The sequence below is a fragment of the Metarhizium album genome (genome assembly GCF_000804445.1).
Source record: "Metarhizium album ARSEF 1941 chromosome Unknown scaffold_35, whole genome shotgun sequence".
Lineage (NCBI taxonomy): Eukaryota > Fungi > Ascomycota > Sordariomycetes > Hypocreales > Clavicipitaceae > Metarhizium > Metarhizium album.
In genome coordinates, this window is record NW_024467609.1 from 155,785 (window position 1) to 167,867 (window position 12,083).

At 54.4% G+C, this 12,083-nt stretch overlaps 5 protein-coding genes across 5 annotated transcripts; 3 read left to right on the forward strand and 2 right to left on the reverse strand.

The window, feature by feature from the left end:
- Positions 1-184: 184 nt before the first annotated feature.
- On the reverse strand, positions 185-1,494 carry MAM_07741 (sterol 24-C-methyltransferase; the record flags this gene model as incomplete). The annotated part of the gene is made up of 4 exons (XM_040826539.1): positions 185-760; positions 825-1,146; positions 1,226-1,239; positions 1,297-1,494. 4 exons carry the CDS (start codon positions 1,492-1,494, stop codon positions 185-187), a joined length of 1,110 nt encoding a protein of 369 aa, XP_040675491.1.
- A 583-nt stretch (positions 1,495-2,077) lies between these two features.
- Positions 2,078-3,271, forward strand: MAM_07742 (pre-mRNA splicing factor slt11; the record flags this gene model as incomplete). Its single annotated transcript, XM_040826540.1, has 2 exons — positions 2,078-2,215; positions 2,279-3,271. 2 exons carry the CDS (start codon positions 2,078-2,080, stop codon positions 3,269-3,271), a joined length of 1,131 nt encoding a protein of 376 aa, XP_040675492.1.
- A 183-nt stretch (positions 3,272-3,454) lies between these two features.
- Positions 3,455-4,124, reverse strand: MAM_07743 (mitochondrial complex I protein Fmp36; the record flags this gene model as incomplete). The annotated part of the gene is made up of 3 exons (XM_040826541.1): positions 3,455-3,600; positions 3,658-3,840; positions 3,893-4,124. The coding sequence occupies 3 exons, from the start codon at positions 4,122-4,124 to the stop codon at positions 3,455-3,457; spliced, it is 561 nt and encodes a 186-aa protein (XP_040675493.1).
- A 74-nt stretch (positions 4,125-4,198) lies between these two features.
- On the forward strand, positions 4,199-5,601 carry MAM_07744 (Heat shock protein DnaJ; the record flags this gene model as incomplete). Its single annotated transcript, XM_040826542.1, has 2 exons — positions 4,199-4,495; positions 4,558-5,601. 2 exons carry the CDS (start codon positions 4,199-4,201, stop codon positions 5,599-5,601), a joined length of 1,341 nt encoding a protein of 446 aa, XP_040675494.1.
- A 2,379-nt stretch (positions 5,602-7,980) lies between these two features.
- MAM_07745 (ATPase-like, ATP-binding domain protein) lies at positions 7,981-11,784 on the forward strand (the record flags this gene model as incomplete). The annotated part of the gene is made up of 3 exons (XM_040826543.1): positions 7,981-8,030; positions 8,101-10,992; positions 11,067-11,784. The coding sequence occupies 3 exons, from the start codon at positions 7,981-7,983 to the stop codon at positions 11,782-11,784; spliced, it is 3,660 nt and encodes a 1,219-aa protein (XP_040675495.1).
- Positions 11,785-12,083: the final 299 nt, after the last annotated feature.

Here is a 12,083-nt window from a genome sequence, read left to right on the forward strand (position 1 = left end):
AAAGCCTCAACGGCGCCAGCCTGCTGTCCGACAGGTAATAGGATATGCGTTGCTTCATCTCGCCCACCAAAGCTGCTTCATCTTGTGTGCTTCCTCACGTCTTCACGTCCATGGTATGCCATGTTTTGGATCCGCCTCCCTCTCTCCTATTCAGGTCCGGTAATCGGGATTATATCTTGCCTGTTTACTCGGCAGGCTTACGTCCAACCATGAGGTACATGGGCGTGAACAGCTTCTCACGTCCACCAGCAACCAGACAGTCAGCAGCAAGAGCTAAGCTGTCTGCAGTCTTTTTCGTACCGGCGGGGGCCAGACGCAGGGTCTCCAGAAGACCTGCCAAGTTGTGGGCAATCGTGCGACCCCACGTGGTCATACGGACAATGGTGAAGAAGTCGCCGATGCTCTGGATATAGCGGAGCTCACCTGACAGGGGCCAGTACCAGGGAAGAGGATCAGGCCGGTCGGCAAGATCTTCAGCGCGCAGGAGCTCGAAGCCGGCGGCCCGCATGGCGTCTAGGGCCTCAGACACCTTGCACATGTTGGAGATGCCGTCACCCTGTTCGATGCCCAGGCGAATCTCGCGGTGGTGGAGGTTGTCGTTGTCATACTCATCCGTCATGAGCCACTCGTAAACGCCAAAGACACCGCCGGGCTTGAGGACACGGAAAATTTGCTTGTAAATGCCCTCGAGTGTCGGAGCATGGACCGTAGCCTCGATGGCGTAGACGGCATCAAAGGCATTATCCTCGAAGGACATTTGCTGCAGGCCTGTGAGCTGATGTTTGACGAGGCCAAAGCGCAGCTTTCGCAACTTCTAGACTCACCATAAAGTCGCCTTTGACGAAATCCAGCTGACTGGACAGACCCTCCTTCTGCGCATAGTGTGTAGCACGGTCGATCTGGTAGTCGTTGTTGTTCAGGCCAGTGATGTGAGCACCAGTAAACTTGGCAATCTCACGGGCAGGGCCGCCGACACCACAACCAACATCGAGGACCTTCATTCCCTCCTGGATACCTATGCTATGGGCGAGATAGTGCTCGTGGCGGGCAATGGCTTGGTGGAAGGGCTCGCCATGAGAGAAGCGACAGAAATGGAAAGACTGGCCCCAGCCGTATTCGTACAGATCGGTAGCGAGGTTGTAGTAGCTAGAACATAATGAGCATGCTGTGACTGTCGACGGTGTATCGAGGGAAAAGACCATACTGCCTAGTTAATGTGGCGTACTCAGCAGTCCGAGCCTATCCAGGAGTTAGCTCTTGATTTACCGCGTATCGGCGTTTCTTGGCAACACGTACGGCGCGTTCCTCAGCAGTCTCGTTTGCCGCAGGTTTGTTGTCCCAGTGTTTGAAGTACTCGTCAACAGCAGCCTTCTTGGCTTCGCCACCCTTGGAAAACATTGCTGCAATGCCACCACGAGCCTGGGCGGACTTGCCGTGCATGGCCTTGTTGAAGGCTGCGTCGCGGGAGTGATTCTCGCGTTCGAGATTTGCCATGTTGAAGGTTTCGTGACGAGTACTGTGCGGTAGACAATACGGGCAGGGCTGAGAGAATCCAAGAGCGTCCTGGAAAAATTACGGGCAAAGCGGGAGACGTTGAACGAGATTTTATAGTCTCGTCTGCTTTTGCCTCACATGCATTCTGCCCCTTTGGCGGCCCCTGACAAGATGGGCTTGCAATGGGGTCCCCTCATTGGACCATCTTGTTCGGCCGCATCTGCTGGCCATTGAAGGCGCATGGGGATCTGCCACTTGCTCCTATTGGTCTATCTTGGCTGGAAATAGAAGGCGGTCTAGTCAAGATTTACGAATACGAAAGCGAGCCGCGTTGCACCACACTTAGGAACTTCTCCACTTAAGTGGCTGAGGTCAAGAAACCAGATTTTCGTGCTTAGTCACACCTACCTAGGTAGCCTTGCCATCATGTTTGCGCTACGGCCGGTTAGGTCAGCAGAAACTTTGGCCATGGCGATTTGAGCAGTGGGCGGCAGATCCCATTGCATAATCGAACTTGAACATAGAAGAGCATCGTCAAACTTTCCTTGCGCATCATCTGTTGATTCCCACACGCTGAACCACGATGCCGCCCCAAATCAAGCAGGATCTGAATAGATCAGGGTGGGAGAGCACAGACTTCCCCTCGGTGTGCGAAAACTGTCTACCGGAGAATCCGTATGTCAAGATGCTGAAGGAAGATTACGGTGCTGAATGCAAACTGGTATGTATCAAATCCTTTACAAGCGCCTTTTTTTTTCGACAAACTTCATACTGATCAAGTCAGTGCACGAGACCGTTTACTGTCTTCAGCTGGAACGGAGCTGACCGGGCCCAAAACCGACGGAAGAAGACCAACATTTGCCTGACTTGCGCCCGACTCAAGAACTGCTGTCAGAGCTGTATGCTCGATCTGTCCTTCGGACTACCCATCGCTGTTCGAGATGCTGCGCTCAAGATGGTTGCCCCTGGTCCGCAATCCGACATCAACAGAGAATATTTCGCCCAGAACAACGAGAAGCTCATCGAAGAAGGCAAAGCAGGGACAGAAGAGTACGAAAAAACTGATGACAAGGCACGAGAGCTGCTGCGTCGTTTGGCAAACAGCAAGCCCTATTTCAGAAAGGGTCGAGCTGTCGAGGAATCAGAAATAGCAGGAAAAAGCTCCGGTGGCAATATAGCTACTGGGGCTGGACAAGGCGGGCCTGGTGCCGTGCGAACTCGAGATAGTAGGGCCGCAGCGGCGGCGGGAGCTAGACCACGAGGTGGGAAAGGACGGCAGGCATTTCCGAGCGCTGCGCAACTGCCCCCGAGCGAAAAGGACTGGCTCCCGCCGGACGATCCGAATATCATGTCCTTGTTTGTCACGGGTGTGGAGGACGATTTGCCCGAGTTCAAGCTTCGCGAATTCTTCAATGTACATGGGAAGATCAAGAGCTTAGTGTGTTCGCACATGTCGCATTGCGCCTTCGTCAATTACGAAACTCGCGCCGCCGCCGAAAAGGCCGCCGCCGCTTGCCAAGGTCGTGCTGTAATTGCAGGTTGTCCGTTGCGAGTTCGATGGGGTCAGCCCAAGGCAATTGGTACGATGAATAAGGAAGAGAGGGGACACATGCTCCGCGACGCCCGAGTTGGGATTTCCAGAAAGCCACAACAGCGCGGCGGTATCGAGGCCAGCTCACGGGGAGCTGCTCAAGCATTGCCGCCTACCGGTTCCGCCGTCGCTGCTCCCCCTGGCGCTGACGATTCCCCCATCTACGCAAGTCTCTCTGGGGATTGAAACCCTCCAGCAGCAGTAACCAAGCATATGTGGCGTTTGGCGTTGGAAACGTATGGACAATTTGGAGAGCATAAGCGGTTATCATCGGGTTTCACGGTTGAAATTGGCGTGGTGTCATAGTATTATGCTTTGCGGATGTATCATGGAGGCGTATCGTCGTAACCAGGCAGTAATTATACACTATCATACACGCTTGTGCTTCCTCTTGTTCTTGCCAAGTCTGCCTATTTTCCTCGACTCCCCGCAGCACCCACCACCAACCACGCCACTTCCAGCAGTCTTTATACTATCGTTGTCGCCTCTTTCCGTGTGTTCATGGATTCGAAGCCCTAAATAGCGGTTAGCTGATGAAAATTTTCATCTTATTGCATTTTCAGCGAACTTACGATACATGTTGTCGCCTCCCTCCATGCGCTTTCCCTGTACAACGTTCGCTTTCAAAAAGTCAGCGATTTCCTGCGCACGCTGAATATCTTCTCGAGTAGAAGGATCGGATGAGTCGAGAGACGATCTTTGTCGGAACACGTCGCGAATTTGTTGTTGAGCGGCAGCCAGGATCGGGGCGTCACCTTCAGGCTTATCTGTCAGCATGAATTGGGAAAAGCCATGCAGTCAGCATACCTTCAAAGGCGATGCGCGCGGCGCGCATTAAATTTCTGTACGCCACCAGAGCCATGGCTAGATGCTGTGAAGGTATAGCACCCTGCGTTGTAAATTTGTCGAGCTCTGTTGCAAAATTAGCACTTGAAGGCAAATCGGGCGATGCAGAGGCTACGGAGCCAGGTTCGGCCGTCTTCCGTTGAACGGATTTTCGCGGAGGCCCGCCGATCTGCAGCGAGAATGGCCCCACCATGTGTCGCGAGAAAAAAATGTGCGTCCACGCTTTAAATCTCATCCATTTTCTGGCTACCGAAGCGCAACACCACAATGGCTTCCGTTATGCAGGTCAATGACCTCCCTCTTCCCATTCTTCCTGAGGGATGGAGTGCCGAGAAGGACTTCAAGGCCGTTGGGAAACTGTCTGGTGCCGTGCAACGCAGCATCGAGCCCGTCGGCCCTCATTTCCTGGCTCACGCCCGCCGAGCTCGTCACAAGCGCACTTTCTCCGAGGACGATCGTATCCAGGCCCAGGAGAGTGCCAAGAAAGTCGAAGATGGGGATGAAAGCGAGGAGAGCGAGCCCGAGGATCCCATGATGCTGCAGCGAGAGGCCAAGGACTGGAAGGTATGGCTGTCTTATGCAGCAAGTACACTACGAACTGGGAGGTTAACCTGTCGCTACCACAGACCCAAGACCACTACAAGATAATGGGCCTTTCCAAGTACCGCTGGAAGGCTACTGAGGACCAGATCAAAAAGGCCCATCGCAAGAAGGTCCTCAAGCACCACCCGGACAAGAAGGCCGCCCAGGGTCGTACCGAAGACGACCAATTCTTCAAGTGTATCCAAAAAGCCACCGAGGTTCTCCTTGATCCTGTCAAGCGCCGCCAATACGACTCCGTTGACGAGGAAGCCGATGTTGAACCCCCCACCAAGAAGCAGCTCCAAAAGGGCGATTTTTACAAGCTCTGGGGCAAGGTCTTCAAGTCTGAGGGTAGATTCTCCAAGACTCACCCGGTGCCTACGTTCGGTAACGCCGACTCCACCAAAGAGCATGTTGAAGACTTCTACAACTTTTGGTACAACTTTGATTCGTGGCGCAGCTTCGAGTATCTTGATGAGGATGTCCCCGATGACAACGAAAATCGTGACCAGAAGCGTCACGTTGAGCGGAAGAATGCCAATGCTCGCAAGAAGAAGAAGGCCGAAGATAACGCGCGTCTTCGAAAGCTACTGGACGAAGCATCTGCCGGTGACGAGCGTATCAAGCGCTTCAGACAGGAAGCCAATGCCACCAAGAACAAGAAGCGTCTGGAAAAAGAGGCGGCTGAGAAGAAGGCCGTCGAGGAAGCCAAGGCCAAGAAAGAGGCCGAGGAAAAGGCCAAGGCTGAGGCTGACGCTGCCGCCAAGGCCGGCCGCGATTCTGCAAAGAAGGCCAAGGAGGCAGCTAAGAACGCCGTAAAGAAGAACAAGCGCGTGCTCAAGGGTTCCGTCAAGGATGCCAACTACTTTGCCACGGGCGGAGATCCTTCAGCTGCCCAAATCGACGCTGTTTTGGGAGATGTCGAGCTTGTGCAGGGGAAGATTGACCCCGACGAGATTGCCGCCCTGGCTGAGAAGCTCAATGGTCTCAGCATGGCTGACAAGATCAAGGCCGTTTGGAGCGGTGAGGTCAAAAGACTTGTTGATGCGGGCAAGCTAAAGGATGGCGAAGCTAAGACCCTGGTGTGAGTATATGGGGCTAGGTGCATGTCCCTTGAGGCGACCCGAAAGACGTATGACCGTGAAGCTCGGTTGGGTTAGACGTGTCATTTATGCACATCTAGACAAGTGGGGGACAAAAATTACATTTCGCTCTGCTCTTTACATTACACTAGAATACTTTTCTTTTCTGTCCTTTTATTGAATCCATGCCTCTGGAGGTCCTGGTTGGAAACAACAACTCGCCCCCCCCCCTCCCCCCTCAAAGGATGACGGTTGATAGTGGCAGGACGGTGTGGCATATTTAGTGGGCCTTGCCGAGTTCGGCGACACGCGCCTCGACATGAGGCTGCGTGCGGCTCGTCTTCATCCGACCCACCACTAACAAGAACCTCCCTCGTACCTGGGGAACGTAACTAGTAGGTACCGCCTAGGAGCCCACGAAATAGGTACCTAGGCAGACACGGGTACTTCATACTCCAAGTGGACCCTCGTTGACGAGCTTCACTTCTCCACTTTGACAAACCATGGGCCTTTCAATCCTTTCCCATCCACTTCCCATTATCAGAATTCCACATTTGCCATCAAAGTTCGGTGCCTGACCTATTGTCCGTGCCGAGGCCTTCATTCCTCTCCCTTGTCAACTTGTTTTCGTCAAAGGACATATCGCTTCTACCCTTTCGCCCCGTATTCTGTGGCGAGTGCTGACCCTACCGACTACCCCTCTTCGCCCTGCCCGACGCTCCCTTCATTAACAGCCTCCCCATGCCGTCTCGTTGCCAATATCAATTTGAGGTGCCTTACCTTGCAATACTCGACCGATAAACAGACATCGCATATTCTTTTTTCCGCCACCGAGACGCCGGGCCGTACATGTCTGTTGTCGCCTCCAACGCTGCCAGCGAGCAGGCATTGTGCCATCATGGAAGTCCTCTTCGAGGCTGTGATGCCCCGCTTAATTTGTCATCCAAGTCGGCTGGCGTGAAGTTTTCTTTGAATGACCTGAGGCTGGGCGAGAGTTTTGACACAGTAAGCTGTCGCCCATTTCTCCTCGTCGAGGGCCGTCACGCCTCTGTTGCGCAAATGCTAACCGTGTCGAATTAGATCAAACTCGACGTCGGACTCCTCGCGTGGCACATTGGGCATTTCCCGAAGGAAAATGGGGCGACTGGCGAGAGAGTCAGCGAAGATGACCTTTACGCGATTCTCGAATTGTCTCAAAACATAGGCAATAACGTTGACAAAATTTTTGCCCTCCGAAACCAGAATCAGATCCCAACAGAGAGCGACAGCATGCAAGACGGCCCTACTAGCGCGGGAGAGAACGACCAGCCCAACGAGTCCGACCTTGCGAAGAACTTGTGCCCCAGAAGAAGGAGGGGGGAAGATTCGCGCCCAGTTCCCCGAATTCCCGCGAAGCGACGACGAAGTGTTACGTGCCGGATATGCTTGACAGACCACACTCCGAAGTGGCGAAATGGCCCAGCTGGTCCTGGGACCCTATGTAATGTGTGTGGCTTAGTATACGCAAAACGACGAGGACGAATTCGCGCCGCAAAAGATGTGCCCAAGCAGCCTTCGTCTTGCTAGTTGGGGTTTTAAGATGCTGAGATGGAGACTGGAGATACAAAGCTACAGGGTTTCGCTTCAACCTATTTGATTAGGCTGATTTGTTTCTTTCCTCGGAGCTCTTGCATCGAGACTTGTTATCGAGTGTATTGCGTTTCTTCGTCCCTTTTGAACAATACCCATCTCCGCATTTAGATAGTGCTTGACCATTGTATTTCAGGGCTAGGATAGGCTGTGAATTCGAATGCATGCTCGGGACCAACAATTACGTCTGTACTGGGGAAAGGGGTAAAACAGTGTCATAGTGGACTCGGATGTTCATCCAGACGATGTGTTTTACGAACATGGGAACTGGTTGATGGACCTCGCTGCAGTGCCTTGTATTGAGATGGCTCGTGCATCGATCAACATCCGGACCTATCCGTGGCGTTTATTTTTGAATCGTCAGGCTTCGCGTTCGCGGCACATGATGCCACCGAAAAACCGTGGCCCAGGTGTCACAGCGAGGGAAGATGGACCCTGACTCCACTTGATTCAACGGCTCGCGTCTTCAGATGACAATGTTACGACCCTGGGTGCCGACCAGCTGGGCGTAAAATTTGGTGGGGCGACGACGACGGTGAGAAACAATACTCAATCCCAACCGCCTGTTTCACCCGTTTCAACTGTCTAGCATTCTCGCCCATTAGCCGTAGCGGGCTCCTCCCTCACGCTCGACTGGAAAACTCCTCGCCCCTTTCGCTGCAAGGACCGAGCCTCGCTGTGCCGCAGGCAACTCTGTCATGGTATTTCGTCTCTCCTCATCGTGACGGCTTGGGTGTCGGGTCGTTTGATGAGGCCATGGCTGCCAACGCCGTAGCTGAGGAAGCTCGTGAGCGCGAGACCTTTCGGTACTCTCTTCCCTGAGGCAACCTCGGCATGGCTACTGAATCTCACCTGCTAACAACCTTTTGAGTGTAGATATGACTCGTCTTTGATCAACCAAGTGTTTCCCAACCCGGACGATGCGCCAATCTTCCCTTCAGAGCTGACTCCCGACCCCTCCCTGACTGCCTTTGCAGAGTTGGGGGTCCACCGTCTCAACGCCTGCCGTGCTTTCGTTTCACTCTTCGACAGGCAACATCAGTATATTGTCGCCGAGGCCACGCCTACCACTCCGCTCTCGCCCGGAAGCCGCGCTGCTCAGCAACCCGGCGGACGGGATGGACTTGAGGCACAACTCTTGCTGTGGGGTACCTCCCTACCTCGGTCGAGCAGTATTTGCGACCATGTTCTTACGTCCCTGGCCCCGGGGGTTGCCCCTGAACGGCTGCAGTGCGGCCAGGAGTCTTATCCGGAACTGCCCGTGACCGTCATAGGTGACCTAGAAAACCACCCATTCATGGAGGGGAGAGCCGCATTCTCAACTTGGCCCGCTTACAGGTTCTACGCTGGTGTTCCGCTAAGAACTTCCAAGGGAATAGATATTGGTGTCTTTAGCGTGTTGGACCTGGATCGCCGGGAGAAAGAGGACCCCAACATTTCACTCATCATGCAGGACATTTCACGAACGATTATGGGATACCTGGAGACACGAAGGTTTAGGGATGGCCAAAGGAGGGCCGATAGGATGGTGAAGGGTGTCGGGAGCTTTGTACAGGGCAAGTCGACGACGTCGGGGTGGGAGGCTGCGCCTTGTGCAGATGAGGTGGAAGAACGGGCTGAGGTAAATCCTCGTGATCATGAGGAAAGTCAGTGCCCACTAGAACCTTTTGATGCGTTGTATGCTACTGACTACATGTGCGAGGATGCAGACTCAACGGCTCGAACACCAAGTAGCAAGGACAAGAAGAACCACGTCAACGATGCTTCCCCGAAATCTGCAAAGAACATCTTTTCCAAGGCGGCAAAGATTATACGTGAGTCCATCGAAGTCGACGGCGTGCTATTCTTGGACGCTGGAATCTCATCCTTTGGCGGACGAGCTACCATCGGTGGCATCTCAGGAAGGCCCGACGGTGAGCGTCGTGCATCCGCCGCAAGCATGCATTACGCGGCGGGGAATCCGAACAACTGCTCATGCTGCAAGGTTCTCGGCTTCTCTACGTCGTACTCTTCCAGCATTGACGGGCATGATCAGGAGCAGTGTCATAAGCAGCTCCCCGAGCATGCCTTGGGAGAACTTCTGAAGATGTACTCCAGAGGCACCATCATCTCCTTGAACGAGCTCAACACACCAAACGACGCGACAACTGTCTCTGATGAGGCAACACAGCCTGTCCCAGACGTTCCCCGACATAGCTTGGGACCTCATCTGGACCTTCAAAAGACGAAGACACCGGAATCGACGCAACCCGAATACGACATGGAGGATTTTGTGAGGGACCTACTACCTGGAGCCCGGAACGTTGCTTTTTTCCCACTCTGGGATCATCAAAAACGCCGGTGGTATGCTGGCGGTTTCGCATACACAAAGAAAGCATCGCGCGTCTTGTCCGTAGACGGGGAATTAAGCTATCTTTTGGCTTTCGGCACCGTCATCATGGCAGAGGTGTTCCGAATAGACTCCAAGGTGGTGGAACAGTCTAAAATGGACGTGCTGAGCTCCATTTCTCACGAACTGCGCTCGCCTCTCCACGGAATCATCCTGGGAGCGGAATTGCTGCATGACACTGCTTTGGATGCCTTTCAGGGAGACCTGCTGCACTCGATGGAAACTTGCAGCCGCACTCTACTTGACACTGTTGACCATCTATTAGACTGGAGCGGAGTCAATAACTTTCTCTCGCCGGCGCCCGTACCGCAACACAATGGCGACGTGGAGGAACGGGGACTGCGGTCGGGGAAAACGGCAACTATTGAGTCTGGCATGATGAGCATCGTGTCACGCGTCAGTGTGGACTTGATCGTGGAGGAGGTTGTGGAGAGTGTCTATGCCGGACGCATTTTTCAGCTCCGGACACTGGGGTCGAATTTAACCAGCTCGGAAGCAAGCCAGGCAAATGAGTTGATTGACTGCCTGGCAGCACAAAAGGAGGCGGACATTTCTACGATATGCGTTGACATTGAACCCAACGCCTCGTGGGAGTTCTACACACAGCCGGGTGCGTTGCGTCGCGTCGTCATGAACCTGGTTGGAAACTCCCTCAAGTTCACGACAAAGGGATTTGTCAAGGTCTCCCTAGACCAGCCCCACGTTGTGCCTTCTGTCGGGGAGCAGCAGGGCACGTATGTGCGACTCACAGTAACGGACTCTGGGTGTGGAATTGGCAAATCATATCTCGAGAACGACGTCTTCACGCCCTTCATTCAGGAGGACGGTCTCAAGCCGGGAATGGGCCTGGGCCTCAGCTTCGTGGAGAGGATTGTGACGGCACTCAAGGGGTCCATCTCAATACAGAGTGTGGTCGACAAAGGTACCAGCGTGTCGGTCACGCTGCCGCTTCCTGCCGTGGTGCCAGAAAGCGCCATCCCGAGGTTGCGGAATCCCGGCCACGAGTTTGAAGCCCAAAGAAACGACCTGCGGGGATTGCGAGTGCTTCTTTTGGGCTTCCGCGACACGCCATCCGTCGACAGTGACGACGGCGTGTTTGGAACGAACGTGGTTGAAAGCGAGGGAATTGCGAATATATGCCGAGATTGGCTGCAAATGCAGGTGGTTGAGCCATCCGAAAGCAACACCCTCGTGCCGGATCTTTTGCTCTGCGACGAGACGTATCTGCACTTGAACTCTCATATTCACACGCAGCGAAACGCCTCGTCACCCCCGGCGGTGGTCATTTGCAGGAATGCGGTATCCGCTCGGGATCTGGCCGAGAACAGGCTGTTCAAGCGCAGACCCAACGACCAGTTGTGGGAGTTTAGCGCCCAACCGTAAGTCTCGTCAACGAGCTGCCCCGATGGCATGGAGGGACGGACCTCCCGGTGTTGACGTGATATTATTTCAGTGTAGGCCCTCGAAAGCTCGCCAAGGTCCTGGCACTGACCTTCAAGCGATGGACAACTTACCAAGCGACCCTCAACCCCATTGCTCTGTCGGCAGCTCAGACCCCCGAAGAGGAAGACGGCCCCCGTCGCCCAACCGACAGGGCCAAGTTGGCCACGGCCACGGCCACGGCCCCAGAAGCCGGTCCACGCGGCGACGAAACACCCGAGCTCATGGCCGCAAACATATTTCGCGAAATCTCCCTCCCCGAGCGAGTCCGTCGCTCGACTCCGCTCACCGCAACGTACCCCGACTCGGCTACATCCGACGTCGACTCGAACCAACCAGGCACGAGCTTCCTCCTTGTCGATGACAACCCCATCAACCTCAAAATCCTCACCACGTACATGAAGAAGCTCCGGCTGCCCTACCGCACCGCCACAAACGGCCAACAAGCAGTCGACCTGTTCCGCGAAGCAAACGGTCTCTACAAGTGCGTCTTCATGGACATTTCGATGCCCGTGATGGATGGCTTCGAAGCAACGCGGCATATACGCAGTACGGAGACGGAAAAGAGTTTGCATCGGTGTACGATCTTTGCGCTGACGGGGCTGGCAAGTGCGGACGCGCAGCAAGAGGCATTCACCAGCGGGATCGATTTGTTTCTAACCAAGCCAGTCAAGTTGGCCGAGTTGAGTCAGATTCTGTTGGCGAGATTCGGCGCAATAGCGGAGGATTGAGCATGGGCCGGCCCGTGTGGCATCTGGGCGGGCGTTGCACTGCGCTGTGTTGCCTTTTCGGGGGGGAAGACGGCATGTGCGGCCTTGGACGACAGATTCCAATCATGTCGAGACGATTCCACTCGGAGGTTCCGCGCTTCTCTTCGTCCCATGTCCCTGTGGGTGGGCTATGTGTGCGTGGATCTAGACGACTAGATCGGCCTCAACAAAGGCAGCTTGAACGACAGGGACCTTTGGGCATTTGTCTGCAGCTCCGTACGCGTCACTTGTCTCTGAGACACGGTCGGTGCAATCATGTC